The following is a 15,759-nucleotide window of genomic DNA, read 5'->3' on the forward strand; positions in this document are numbered from 1 at the left end:
AAATATTTGAACCATATATGGATAAAATGTTATCTAAAAAATGGCATCAAAACATTTAAATGTTAGTGAGCAAACTTTTTCCAAAAAGTTATGAAACTGCACATTTATGTATTTCACTCAATTTCTAATGTGCATCACTCCATTGATGATGTCATACAGTGCTATGACATCACACAACAAAATTACAATGCAGTGATGTCATAGTTAAAGGAATGTTGTGGCACTACTCCAATTCACCTTTGCTGTAAGCGGACAAAATTCTAAATTCAAGGATCAAGCGAGCCCTAAATATATTTAGTCAAATCAGAAGACTTTGGATGTCTATTTTTAGCATCATGTCATTCAAACCCGACTGCAAATGAAGCTACAAAGGCACATAGTCCCAGGTATAGATGACAACACATTGGAGACTGTCAGCCCCTCCTGCAGGGTGCAGGGGTTTCTTTTAGAGGGAATTAGGGACTCAGCAGTGTGGTACGTGGAACTCACTCAATCGTATTCATCAGGCCATAACTGAATAACGGACATGAAATTGTAACGTTAAGTAACACGATGTCATAACATTTAGGAGGACAATGACGTCACAATACTATATTAATGTATATATATATTTTAATAATATTTTTTGGTGATTTTACTTGAAATCGGCTTCTTTTCTTCATGTTTTTGAGATTTATGTTAAATTGTATACAGGATTCAGAGGTGAGCAAAAGAGATGCTATTCAGGATTCAGGAGAGGAAGGGGTTGGCACCCTCATATGGATGTATAACACAGTGGATCTTTGAGGCCATGCTAAAGAACAATGGTGTACGTACTGTACACTTGTGAGGTTTCTCCCCGGTGTGTCGTCGCATGTGAACAACCAACATGTACTGCGCCTTGAAGGGCTTCTCTTCCCTGGAGCATTCCTTCCACCGACACACAAATGACTTCTTGTTGGCCTGGATGTGATCCTGATTGATATGCTGAAACAATGTTGCACTAATTAGAACATGTACAGTATTCACAAAATCACACAAAGGACCACTTACCAAACATTGCAACAACAGAAATACAGATGCATGCAACACAGTAACACAATATCCGGTTTGTTTCTGTTTTCTAAACTCTTTGTTCGTTATTTTATATTCTAATAGATATATTTTGAGAACAGTTATTTGTATTTCATTTTCGACAACAAGCCATGTATAACGTGATTCTCAAATCATCCACCCTCATACACTGATGTTGCCACTAATGTGATCTCATTATGATGTGTTGAACTAGATACATCTGATTATCCCTCTAAATCTATTTTTAGCTGATAACCCAACAGAGACTTCCATTTTGTTAATCCATAATATCTTTGCACAGGGTAATAAATATTTTTTTATTTGTTTTCCATATCAGATACAAAATATTTGGAAACCCCAATCTGGTTTTGCTCATATAAGACATTATTCTGCATTAATTAAACCACAGCCAATAAGTCTCCAATAACCACAGTGAGAGCTGTGTGGGTTTACACCGACAGCTGCTGTATCAGAGACAAGTAGGTCATGCAAGTGTTTAAAAACAAATTCAAAGCCTATACATGTATATGCATTATGAGACTGACATATTTACCTGTATGTGAAGCTACACAGACATTGATTGGTAATGAGATAGGCCGAAACATTTACGGATAATGAGCTTCACTATTGATCACTGATATAAATGCTCAAAATCAATCACTGATAGAAACAAGCTTTCAAATGATCCATAAATGAACCACTGATCAGCAGGTACCAATATCAAGAAAAAGCAGAATCTCAATCAATATTGATATCATTATCAAAAGAGTGAAAAAGAGAGAGGAGAGCCAAACACCAAAACCAAATTCAGTAAACTTTTTTTTCATTGATCAAAGCATAATTATTATAACTAATATTTTCTTCATGCTAAATAACATTTCAAAACATCTGATAATGACAAAGACTTAACTATGTGTATATTCAAAATAAAATGAGAACTCATTGCACAATATCAAATGATGCCTCCTGTTACTATCACCTACATAGGTTTTAGTTTACTAGCCAGGGAATCAATAGATTCATGAGGACATACAGGATCATAGTCAACATCAGAGCAAAAATCAAAAGAAATAAAAACAAAAACATGTTCGTAAAGTCCACATTCGTACTATATGCCCCAAAAGAAAGAAAATCCATAAGTGTTTAAGTAACAGGTCACGATGACATATATGTATCAGATAAGGACTCTGAAAGCCCCTGTTAAAGTGGCAATAGATGTGTCATCAGTGCAGAGTTTAAAACATTACAACCAAGCAGATTTTGAGATATCGACTTATATCGAGTTAACGAGGCTATGACATATATTTACCTGAGCCGCAGGTAAGTAAAACAATATTAATATTGAAGAAACAAGACACAATACACAGAAACATGCAGAGGAGGAACATCAAGGCTAAATCTTACCCAGCACTCCGCTGCTGCGTTGAGTACACAAAGATTACTGAATTATACTTAATTACAATACTGTTGCATTTGTTGTACTTTGTGTAATGCATCACGTACCATCTGGCGCAGGCCACTGTATTTCATGTTATCAATATGCAGGCCACATAAAACACAACAATTCACACTCTACAACACCGCCATGGGAATATTTGATTGGCAATGTTGTACAAAATGCTTGCTGTGTTTTATAAGTCTAAAGGAGACAGTACAGTACTGGGATCAAATCCTGGCTTATTTTGGAGATATTGGCACATGTCTTTTCTGAATGTCAAGGAGGCAATTTCAAGACCATATCACATACAGAAATCTGTATTTAATAAGAAATAATTTATAATATTTGTCATAAAGTAAAGTTGTATTATTGACATAGTGGATGCCTAAATAAACAGACACACACATACACAAACAAACAGATATATATACTGTGCCAAAATAGTACAGGATAGTGGGAATCATCAAGACATATCTTCTGATCTATGTGGAATTGGTAAATGGAAATGATATGATCATATCTGCTTGGGAGTAGGTGGTTAGATCTAATGGTTGGTGTGATGAGATGGTGGCGCACTAGGTTGTTAAAGAGGTTAGGGGTCAAATTTGCATTTTGCAGCCAACGTCACTGCTAATGGGCAAAAACCACCTCTGTTGGCAAGACATGCACAAATTCTTTGAGGCAGGCTTCTGAAGAGTTGACCAATGTTAGCTTGACCTATGTTGTCATCGGTGAGAGCAACACCGAGTCTCATCAGACCATGACTGATTAACGGCCATGAAGTTGTACATATAGTTACAGTGTAACATTTAGGAGGACTATGACCATATATAAAAAAGTGATTGATTTTACTTGAAATCAGACTGTTTTCTTAATGTTTTTGATATTTGTGTTAAGCAGCATACAGGATTCAGGAGTAAGCAAATGAGATTCAGATTGATAAATTAAGAGTATGATTTAATTGAGAGTGGTGGGTGGATTTGGATGTTGACGTACACGTCTGCCAATGACGTTCCAGAATTGTTCAACAGGAGAAAGGTAAGGACTGAGTGCTGGTCATGGCATGCCATGGATTTTCTGCTGTTGGAAGAATTGGGTCACAATCCTGGCATGATGAGCATGTGCATTATCATCTTGAACGATGAAACTTTCCCCAACACGTTGTGCAAATGTACATGACAGCCCATATTTTGTATATTACATATTACAGATAATGACCTTCTACAAGTACTTTATATCAAGATACAGATGTATTCAATTGATGGAAGATATTTGCAGCATTGTATTAACAGGATACGATATCATTAGGACACGACACATGATCATATTACCGGACGAGGCCATCCAGGCAAGTTCCACGTGACACAGACACTGAATTAAGCTGGATATTTACAGATTAATCTACAAGCTATGAGGAATAACAGATTATGTTGACACATTAATTAAATCTATAATTTATTGGGGTTGGTGAAGAACTTCAACATGAATTCCTAAGAAACAGACAGTCCATAATTCCCAACTGAAAACCAGTGTTTTTTTATCCTGCTGACCAGAAATAAGTGAACTGTAAAAAAATAAACCTCATTTAATGTACCATAATCAAAATTTATCTTATAAACTTGAATGAAATATGAATTGCTGCCGACTCTAAACTTGTTTCTCTCCCCATTTCCTCCTACCACCAACATAAGTAGAAATAAGACAGAAAGCCTGGCCTTAAGTGTCAAGTGCAAGTGTCACCTAAATTAATGATAAATCGCTGTAAAACGTAACAGGAACATGTTCACATAATCTTGAGGTCCCCCCAGTTTGCTGATGTCACGCCTAAGAAAGCATGACATATTACACGTAACACAGGGATCAGTGATGTAGTAGGGTGAAGTCCCCCCAGTTTGATGATGTCCCGCCTAAGAAAGCATGACATATTACACGTAACACAGGGATCAGTGATGTAGTAGGGTGAAGTCCCCCCAGTTTGATGATGTCCCGCCTAAGAAAGCATGACATATTACACGTAACACAGGGATCAGTGATGTAGTAGGGTGAAGTCCCCCCAGTTTGATGATGTCCCGCCTAAGAAAGCATGACAAATTACACGTAACACAGGGATCAGTGATGTAGTAGGGTGAAGTCCCCCCAGTTTGATGATGTCCCGCCTAAGAAAGCATGACATATTACACGTAACACAGGGATCAGTGATGTAGTAGGGTGAAGTCCCCCCAGTTTGATGATGTCCCGCCTAAGAAAGCATGACAAATTACACGTAACACAGGGATCAGTGATGTAGTAGGGTGAAGTCCCCCCAGTTTGATGATGTCCCGCCTAAGAAAGCATGACATATTACACGTAACACAGGGATCAGTGATGTAGTAGGGTGAAGTCCCCCCAGTTTGATGATGTCCCGCCTAAGAAAGCATGACATATTACACGTAACACAGGGATCAGTGATGTAGTAGGGTAAACAAACTTTTTGTTCAAAGATCGATTTTTGTGTGGACAAGTAAGGATTAGTCAGACACAACTTTGAATTTTTTTTAATGTAGGCATAAATATTAGGTTGTTTTTTTCAATATTAGGTTGTACATGTTTTATAGCTAAATCGAGCCCTGGACAGTGTGTTCACATCACATCACATTACCATGGGCACCTTTGCAAACAATGTAAACATTGTAACAATTAGCACAATGAAGTCAATCATAATGAACAAAGTGATGATGACCGTGACTATTTCACGTATATCCCTTGGGTGGCAGGGGACCCCGATCTATTTCCTGTGTAGAGGAGGATGACAGAGCTGATGTGGACAGGGTACACTACATCCTTGTGAATATCACAAGACACATACCTTAACAAGTTCATCCTGAGTTTCAAATTCCCGAGAACAATCTACCCAGTGGCAGTGTGTCTCGATAAAATCTGGTTCCCCTTCTTGAGGTATGTGTCCATCTTTGTGCAGGCCTTCCCGACGGTCGTCTTCTTCATCGCAAATATCCTCTGAAATCCCAATGAAAACATGTTTATAGATAAAATGTTTTTCCAATTTCTACTTATATCAGCGAGCTTCTTGAAGAGTATGTGCCTGGGAGATCTCTCAGATCAAGCTGCCAGTCCCTACTCTCTGTGCCTAGTGTTAGAACGGCGACTTTTGGAGGTCGGAGTTTTGAGCTATAGATCAGGCTGCTATTGGATATTAGGAACATTGACAGTCCTATTTTGTTCCGATCAAGACTCAAAACCTATCTTTTCACCAAATCTTTCTTGGAGTATTGAGGCTTTTTGTTTTCCTGTGTAATGTCTCTTTTTTGTGTAGACTCAAATGAAGCGCTTTTGAGCAGTTCTTCGAACTGGATACCAGTGCTATATAAATCTGTAGTTATTATTATTATTACTGTATGGCCTACTGTATCTGACGACCCTTCTTCTCATCACTTGCACCATGGTCTCCGAAGGGGACTCCGATGCAATATTGGTGGTCATAAAAGGTGATGTGAAGTGAAATGGGGTTTAATATTGCATTCAAGATCTTTGCACTTATACTGCAATGTACACATGTTTGTGGCTGCTAGTACAAGTCCGGACTAATGCCAGTTTAGAGTACTATCTCACTGAGATACCATGCTTCAGTTTGACATGGCTATCCCACTCAGACACAATATACTGACACTAAGCCTTCAGCTTTATCCAACGAATCCCATCTTTTAATGGCTTTTGGTAAGACATGGCCAGGGACTGAACCATTAACAGTCCAATTTCTGGGCAAATGCCATCTTCCCAAGGCAAGGGAGATAACTTATCATAAAAGACCAGTTTCCACTCTTGCTGAAATAAGCTGGAATTATCAAGTTACATTTTGGCTGGACTACTGAGTCTATGTATAGTCAAACCAATATCACATAACAAAATGCAGACTTTGGACAATTGCTGAATTTGCAGAACACGTGTACCATCAACTGGTCTTGGACAGATATTTTCATGCTTTTAATCAAGGTGTTCAAGTGGTTTGAGGTAAGAACCGTTTTATTACAATAAATATCTTGATTATCAATCAGATTGTTTTGACTAGTGCCGCCATTTTGTTTGAAGCAAATGCAAGTGATATGAGAGGTGGAATCTGATTGGTCGTAGAAGGAATGTAACTAGTAATAGCCACTGGTGGTGCTACGATTGAGCCACGAAATATTCCAACCTAGTTCGGCAAGGGTGGAAACTGGTCTTTCATAGTCAGTTAAGTCTCTTGCCCTGGGAAGATGGGCACATGCTTGATCCGACACACCACGGAGACGGTCCATCATAAAGACTTGGGTGGTCATCAAGTTGCTGAGAATGACTAATGGATCGGGTCGCCAGGCTCCGTTGACTTGGAGGATTGCATGTCATCAAATGTAATGATTGATGCTCATGATATCAATCACAGGATTGTCTGGCCAGGATTCAATTATTTTCAGATCGCCATCACATAGCTGTATTATTTTTCCTCTACAATAGTTTTTGTACTCAAATTGAAAACTACAGCGGGTACCTCCTGCTTTATCTTAGCTGGAGTGTGTTTTCAACACCTCTCTCTCCCAGCCTGGTTGATTCTTACCATGGTATTCCACCTCCTTCTTTATCTTCGACTTGCGGGCCTCGGAGGACGGATCCATGGTGCTGCTGACAACGCTGCTGCCGGCATCGCGAGCTGCCGTTGTCGAGATCTGAGACTGTCAACAAACAATACTTTGTTACACATTCCTCCCAACCACATCTCACTACTTCACAGAACATTACACATATACAACTTCAAAGACATTAAACAACACCCGATTTGTTCCTGAGTATTGATAAATCGGTCATGGCTGGTGGTTATTGCAACACACAGCCTTCTAATTGTTGGTGTTCTTTAGTTTGTTTCTTTTCTGTTTAACGCGACACTCAGCAATATTCCAGCTTTATGACGGCAGTCTGTAAATAATCAAGTCTGGACCAGACAATCCAGTGATTGACATAACGAGCATCGATCCATGCGAGTGGAAAACGATGACATGCATCAACAAGTCAGCGGGCCTGACCACCTGATACCGATAGTTGCCTCTTACAACAAGCATTGTCACCTCTTACGTCAAGCATGGGTTGCCGAAAACCTTTTTTATGCTAGATCTTCATGGGTCTTATTTTCTTTAACTTGTTTTAAGTAGTATATATATTCAGTGCATAGCAGGAAAACTTGGTACTATCCGAGAAAAAAAATTGCCATATAATCTGATCAACTCATTTGATTACTGTTCCTGAAAACATCCTATCAGCGTGGGTGCAACATCCTTGATTCTTGCTCATGTTATCAATCACTGTTATCAAGACTTACAATGGCTGTAGTGACTTGGCTGACAGCAGGATAAGCCGACCGCAGACATCACACCTAAGGCACGCAGGTGTACACTATATACTGACCATCAGACACAATGTATACATTACTATTGAAGTATTCTATTTACCTGTGGGTCAAACTTGGATGGTGGTATGAGAGACTGTGATGATGGAGGGAGGATGGTGTGTCCATGAGGGGGGACCCGCCCCACCATGGGGGGCATCACTGAGGGGTAGAAGAAGGGGGAGCCAGGGAGACTCCCATGACGGAGATATGGATTTTGTGGTATTGTTTGGTGTGCAGGGCTGGCTGCCCCTAGGGAGGCTGGAACACAGAAACATAAGACTCTCATAATCCACAGAAAAAAGACAAAACAATTGTTGAATTGTGGGCACTGGCCCATATCCCTGAAAGTGAGTGAGTGAGGTTTTACGCCACTTTTAGCAATATTCCAGCAATATCACGGCGGGTACACCACAAATGGGCTTCACACATTGTACCCATGTTGGGAATCGAACCCGGGTCTTCGGCGTGACAAGGGAACGCTTTCATCACTAGGCTACCCGACCGCCCCTCCATATACCTGAGAACAAAATGTACACAACATGTACAATGATACTACACAACATTCAACTTGGGTTTATTTTACAGCGTGCTTCCTGTTGGCAGGGCATACACAAGCCTTATCATTGTAGAGGAGTGTTATTGTCAGTGTTTAACAGGGAGCAGATTCCAGTGTTACATCATGGACATACACACAGGAACTCATCATTCCATGCCATGTTCCTTCCCTATTTTTCAGCTACCAACAGATTTGCAAGATACTTAACAAATACTGAACAATATTTTCTTTGAGTTATACAAATATTTCTTAGGTTCCAAAGACTGATTCTTTGTACATAGAAAATCTGGAACTATTTCTAACTCTGAAAAGGTTAAGAACAAGTTATTATTGATGTCAGCTTCCTATTTGGGGACTGGCACACAAAAAACAATTAGTCATCCAACAACTTCTTTGTACTTCTATGTACCATGGACACTTAATACGATATTTAGGGTCCACGTAGGTACCTATTTTTTCTCAGAGAACATCAATATTCTTTATAAGCACCTCGCTGATATATCAACACAAAAAGATATGGCATATATTTATTAATATCTGGTATTTCACCCAAAATAATCTGCCTGTTGGCTGTATGAGTTTATGCATGAAAAGGGAGGTCTAACCGGCCCATCTGTACGTCTCATTCTTTCCAGATACCTACTGTACCAGTTTCATGGCCTGTGTCAAAAAGTGCATTACCTGCAATAGCATAAAGCTAAATACAAGGTACCACAAATGTTACAATCATTATTTTCGTTTGATTCCAATGAATTAATTCTATCCCTAATTAAAGTGATTTGAATACTAAACACAGGCAATATTTTGCGTATTTCCCTACCTGCAGAGAGATGGCCATAGGAGCCACTGGCAGCACTAGAACTCCGTGAGTTGTGATGCAGGAAGGGCGTCAGTTGGAGGGACCCCTCTGAACTTCGCGTTAAACTTTGAATGTCCAGATAGTCGGAGATCGGGGATTGCGATAAAGCTCTTTTCCGATTTCTTCCCCCACCAATACTAGGCCGTGGACTCGTTAGACGAGAACCTGGAAAGATGGAAGATTTTTTTAAGGCAATTTCATCATGTTAAAAACACAAAGAAAGTGTTAATACTGGATTGAAATCAAACAAGATAGAACGATTTCTCTTGGTAAAAATCTTAATGCCATGTTTATCTTCATGTCCAAATTAATACATTTGACACAGTAGGTTTAGACATACCAAACATGCAATTTAGTAATTTAGTAAAGAGATATTCATGTTTTCAAAATAATAATTGCAAACTTTGAAAACAAATTCATCAATCCTTGATTAAGAGCTTACATTAGTGTGACATATTTGACAAACTATAGATAGCAATGAACTTTTCAGTGTGAAGAATTCACAAAAATGCTTTGAGTTGAGAAGATCATTATAGTCTTGAAGATAGAGGACCATTTTGAGGGGGTGGAACTCACTCTCTAGAGAGCCTGGCAGTGTGATGCTGCCACTCCCTGGTGTTGGGGGGATCTCCGAGAATATACTCCGCTGGCTGAATGATGGCGGTGGGTAGTCACTGAAGGACCCCGAGCCGGGTAGAGGTAGACCTGCAAAAACAGAATACATCTGTGTCAAAATATCATCCCTTTGACAATGTGTAGGGGCAATTGGTGCCTAATTGACTCACTCACTCTCTCTCCTCGTAGAATAGCCATAGCTAGTTGATGATAAGGCATCATGCAATCCTTGACAAGCACAATCACTCTCTCACCTAGTAGACTAAATAAATAGCTAATGCCCATTGGGTGTCAAGCAATACTTGACTCACTCACTCACTCTCTCACCTAGTAAATAGCTAATGCCCATTGGATGTCAAGCAATACTTGACTCACTCACTCACTCTCTCACCTAGTAAATAGCTAATGCCCATTGGGTGTCAAGCAACACTTGACTCACTCACTCACTCACTCACTCTCTCACCTAGTAAATAGCTAATGCCCATTGGATGTCAAGCAATACTTGACTCACTCACTCACTCACTCTCTCACCTAGTAAATAGCTAATGCCCATTGGATGTCAAGCAATACTTGACTCACTCACTCACTCACTCACTCTCTCACCTAGTAAATAGCTAATGCCCATTGGATGTCAAGCAATACTTGACTCACTCACTCACTCTCTCACCTAGTAAATAGCTAATGCCCATTGGGTGTCAAGCAATATTTGACTCACTCTCTCACCTAGTAGACTAAATAAATAGCTAATGCCCATTGGGTGTCAAGCAATACTTGACTCACTCACTCACTCTCTCACCTAGTAAATAGCTAATGCCCATTGGGTGTCAAGCAATATTTGACTCACTCACTCTCTCGCCTTGTAAATAGCTAATGCCCATTGGGTGTCAAGCAACACTTGACTCACTCACTGACTCACCAGGTAGACTAGCTGGGCTGAATCTTCGGCCTGAGAAAGGACTCTGGTAAAAGTTGCGTTGAAGCTGTTCCCAGTGTATACGAGACGCCAGGTGAGTGACTGTTTCCCCGCTCATAAGGTGACTTCGCATACTAAGCAATGAAATATCTGATTGGGCGGGACTGGCCGCTTGCAACCTGCAAAGGGATAGAACCACAAATTTACAAAATCCACATCAACTAAGTTCACCTAGGACACAATTTACTGTATGTTTTTAACATCCAATCTTCTTATCTTATCTTAATTCATTTCCAAGGAATAGTCCAAACAAATACAACTGCATTTAAACACTCATCCTGCTTGACAATGTTGGCCAAGATGGCAGCTCAATCAAACTCCAAATCTGTTCTGAAGTAAAAATAATTTGGCTGAAAAGCATTTAAGGAGAAATAAGTATATTTTATCCAGCCACTTTTAGACTAATGTTCCAAACACTTCTTCAGCTGCATTTACAATTACATTACATTTCTGATGGCCTCTTCGCGACTATTTCTGTCAAGAACCACAGATTGAACAGAAATACAGATGACGACCCACACTCACATCAGTTCCCAATAAATGAGGGTTAGTAAATTCAACCCAAACTCCAATATATCTGAACTATGCTTGAACCGATCGTCAATACACTTATGTTACACCTATATTTTTCATTGCCACAATGTTTTCACAATTAAGGAACCAGATTTTCTGAAGTGAATAGGGCTGTTTTGTCGAATTATGGAAATCTTTTACATCAAAGGATTCAATGATAAATGCTTTATAAGTATATGTTCCCAAAATTGGAAGAGAGGCACTAGAGAGATAATCTTGTGTACAACCAACAACGTTATCTAGTTGTCAAAGGCCTCTTTCTCTGGTGGCCTGGTGGGGACTCTAGGTTTGGACTGGTCCACATCAACCTATCATTGTTCATACAGAGAAGAACATTAAAATTCAAGTCCTTTTCCAGGCTTTCAGCTGTCATTTTCAAGGCTTTTTTAGTTGGGTTTATTAGCCTTAGTCTGTTACAGATTCTTCTACAATCCAGCACAATATATATTAGTCGTAAGACCTAAAAAGCAGTATGAACATCCCAAATCTTTCAATAAAATATATTTTCACAACCAACAATTAAAATAAATTATGTCTGTCATGAATTTCAATACTTTTATAAGTATATGTTATTTTGAAAATATTCTATTTTGGCGTTTTTCAAGTCTTTTCAAGGTTGACTTTAATAGTCAAGGCCTTTTAAGCCAGTATGAACCTTGCCTACTTTGTTGCAAATGACAACTCAAAGGTAGATAACCACAAGTTTCCAAAAATCTACATCAACTAAATTCTCTAGGACACAAATTACTGTATGTTTTTAACATGCAATCTTCTTATCTTATCTTAATTTATTTCCAAGCAATATTCCAGTATGAACCTTGGCTACGCTTGTCGCAAGAGGCGACTCAGTGGCTCGGTGACTTCACTGCCAGCATGTCACCGTACCCTGACAGTGCAAAGCATTGCTCATAATATCAATCACTGGATTGTCTGATTCAGACATGATTATTTGCCAGCGATCATCGTACAGTTGTAATATTGCTAAAGGGGCTTTCAACAAGAAACCAACAAAGCCTTACCCTGGAACAGGCTGGTGGTAGGGACTTGCGGGAGGCCAGTGGTACCTGCCTTCCAATGTGGAGACGTTGATGGGGAGGGGTGCATTTATAGGGTATGGCACATGACTGTAGTGATATCCTGAAATAACAAGTAAACCATTAGTGTCTGGAAGGTCTCCAAATATATATACGTAAAAAACAAACCAATTAATTAAATACAGATATGACTTGGAAAGATTGTATTATCTGAATAACTGTACCTGATGTGCCAAATAGGGGCAAGCAGTATTTCAAGAAAACAGTACCTGACTCAAATGCTTATCAGTGAGTGAGATGGGTTTAATGCTACTTTAAACAGTATTCCAGTTATATCACAGGGTGTCAGGTTGATGTGGGAGGAAAGTAATGCAGGTCTCAGATGTTTACTACTTTGGTGAAACCCAATGAATATGGTGCTGACACACCTAGAAATATAATCAGGGTGAATCTGGGATTCAAACCAAGACCATAGGTTTGTGGCACGCCTTAAGTACCTATCATGCCTTAGACTCCCAGTGAAGATCTGGGGAAGAATAGATCTTCAGCAACCCATGCTTGCCGTAAAAGGCGACCATGCTTGTCATAAGAGGCGACTAACGGGATCAAGTGGTCAGACTAGCAGACTTGGTTGATGCATGGTAGGGATCCCAATTGCATGGTTCGATGCTCATGATATCAATCACTGGATTGTCTGGTCCAGACTCGATTATTTACAGACCGCCGTCATATAGCTGGAATATTGCTGAGTGCGGAGTTAAACAACAAACACACCAAACCAAACATGCCGTAGACAACTGACCACCCATGCCTTCACATTACTTTTGAAGTAATAAGAGAGTTTCACATAATTCATCTTCTTGAGTCAAGGGAGATAACTGACTATAAAAGTCCAATTTCCACCCTTGTCGAACTAGGCTGGAATTATGGACTTATATTTTGGCTGAACTAACGAGTCTATGCATAGTCCCTTCAAAATTACATAACGCAATCAACATCTGGTTTGGAACCTGCCGTGCAGATTTTGGTCGATTGCAGGATTTGCAAAGCATGTGTACCGCCAAGTCGGCATCAACAGATATTTCCCAAATCTTTTATGTTTTTAATCAATGTGCTCACGTGATTTGATCAACTTTGCGAAGTAAGACCCATCTTATCACTAAATAGATTTTGATTATCAGTCAGATTGTCTTGACTGGGCGCTGCCATTTGGTTTGAAGCAAATGCAAGTGATACGAGAGGTGGAATCTGACTGGTCAGTAAGAGGAACATAGAAGGGACATATATCGTAATAGCCACTGGTGGCACTACGATCTGACCCAGAATTACCAGCCTAGTTGCGCCCTGGCACTAAGACAATTGTAACCCCATGCCTTAACAGAAGTACGACAGTCGTAGCGCTGAGACGAAATTGTAACCCTATGCTTTAACACAGACTTACGACAGTCGTAGTGCTGATCGCTTTGTGGAACAACCCCCTGGATTGTACCCACACAGGTGGACACCGTAACAAAGTAACTGGTGAGCCAAACCCACTCACTAACACCAGGTCTAGGATGAGTTCAAATGTCCTTCCCCAATACCGACTTCTTATTACCTGACCCCACCTGTACCTGCTGTACAACAAACAGCCTTCAAAATTACATTCTTCGCATACATTATTCACATTTGGATCATAAATAAATACCATATTTTCTCGTTTATAATGCGCACATTTTTATTCAAGGAACTACCGCTGTGTAGAGTGGGTGTAACCATGAAAATCCTTTTAATGTTACAGCCATTATACAATGTCTCACGTGACTAACCATGGGTCCTGTGGGGTGTGAGCCCTACTCCGACCCAGTACCCAAGTTACCCAAGTTACCCAACTCAGCCCTAACACTATATTTAAAATGAAGCATGCGAAAATATAGATGATTATTACATTTGTTCTGAAATCTAAATTGTTGAAGGTGTTACTTGCAAGAGTAAGAGAAGTGGTGTTGGCTAAAGACGAAACTAGATGGATAAGAAAATACTGTTCAGAACCTGATTTTCTCAGTTTAACAATTTCAACTGATTAAACTGCACCCAAATAACACTTTAATGTGTAGTAATGTATTCGTAAACACAAATACCTCAAGCCTCCATTTAATACTCTAATAGTTTCATCATTTGCAAAATAATCCTCTCTTATACACCGGCAGTAAAGGCACATCAACAATGAGTGTGTGTTGAGTAAACTGTTTATACACCTAGGGCATTATGAGACCGAGGAATGAGGTAAAGCCTAAATCAGCCATTGTTAGCAGCAGATCTGAGACCCTTGCACCATGTAACTGGGGGCATATTGTCAGTCATAACAAGGATTTTCCTGGTCTCAGGAAACTGCAGGGAAAACAGGCACTTATCATCACATTGTTAGGGGATAATAACAATATCAAAATGTAGTGTTCACCAGAGGCCGTTGGGAATTTTTTTTGTGACTTGGTGTTAACGGAATTATATCAGTGTTTCAGCAACATGTCAGGGCCGTTATCAGCACCGTGTCAGTACAGTTAACAACTAGGTCATTAAGATACATTGTGTACCAATACAAAATGCAAACGTCATGCACTGAGAACCCATGTAGAACCTAATTCATGAGGTACTTGTAAAAAATCCATGTCAGCATTATTTGAAATAAAAAAAGAAGTTTTATTCCGTGTCTGGCTTATGAAAGAATTGCAAAGTGAATTATTTAGATTCAAATTACATAGGCTATTAGGCATACTTGAACATATTTTCAAGATAATATTCTTGCTTTAGGCAGGAGCAGGTGCTGACAACAGACAGGAGGCAGACAGAAGTCAGTCACAGGGAGGGACACAAGGCAGCCACAGATGAACATCACAAAGAGATGGACATTATCATAGAATAATTATAGACAGACAGGCTTATTCCGACATCAGAGACAGGCTTTTTCCAACATCAGAGAGACAGGCTTTTTCCAACATCAGAGAGACAGGCTTATTCCAACATCAGAGAGATAGGCTTTTTCCAACATCAGAGAGACAGGCTTATTCCAACATCAGAGAGAGATAATCGCGGATAGACAGGCTTATTCCAACATTAGAGGAACAGGCTTATTCCAACATCAGAGAGACAGGCTTTTTCCAACATAAGAGAGATAGGCCCTTTCCAACAGAGAGACAGACTTTTTCCAACATTGAGAGACAGGCTTATTCCAACATCAGAGAGACTGGCTTATTCCAACATCAGAGACA

At 39.6% G+C, this 15,759-nt stretch overlaps 1 protein-coding gene across 5 annotated transcripts in view; it reads right to left on the minus strand.

The window, feature by feature from the left end:
* Positions 1–15,759, minus strand: part of LOC124135863 (zinc finger protein GLI4-like) — a 136,272-nt gene that overhangs the window by 15,658 nt on the left and 104,855 nt on the right. For all 5 annotated transcript variants that reach the window (XM_048381708.1, XM_048381707.1, XM_048381710.1 and 2 more), the window contains 8 exons: positions 12,497–12,614; positions 10,848–11,023; positions 9,893–10,021; positions 9,278–9,481; positions 7,963–8,159; positions 7,077–7,191; positions 5,337–5,485; positions 817–966 (listed from right to left, as the gene is read on the minus strand). In XM_048381708.1, the coding sequence (XP_048237665.1) occupies positions 817–966; positions 5,337–5,485; positions 7,077–7,191; positions 7,963–8,159; positions 9,278–9,481; positions 9,893–10,021; positions 10,848–11,023; positions 12,497–12,614 (1,238 nt within the window). The remainder of the gene's footprint in view (positions 1–816; positions 967–5,336; positions 5,486–7,076; positions 7,192–7,962; positions 8,160–9,277; positions 9,482–9,892; positions 10,022–10,847; positions 11,024–12,496; positions 12,615–15,759) is intronic.

The sequence above is a fragment of the Haliotis rufescens genome, unplaced genomic scaffold (assembly GCF_023055435.1).
Source record: "Haliotis rufescens isolate VD_foot unplaced genomic scaffold, xgHalRufe1.0.p SCAF_4, whole genome shotgun sequence".
NCBI classification, from domain to species: Eukaryota; Metazoa; Mollusca; class Gastropoda; order Lepetellida; family Haliotidae; genus Haliotis; species Haliotis rufescens.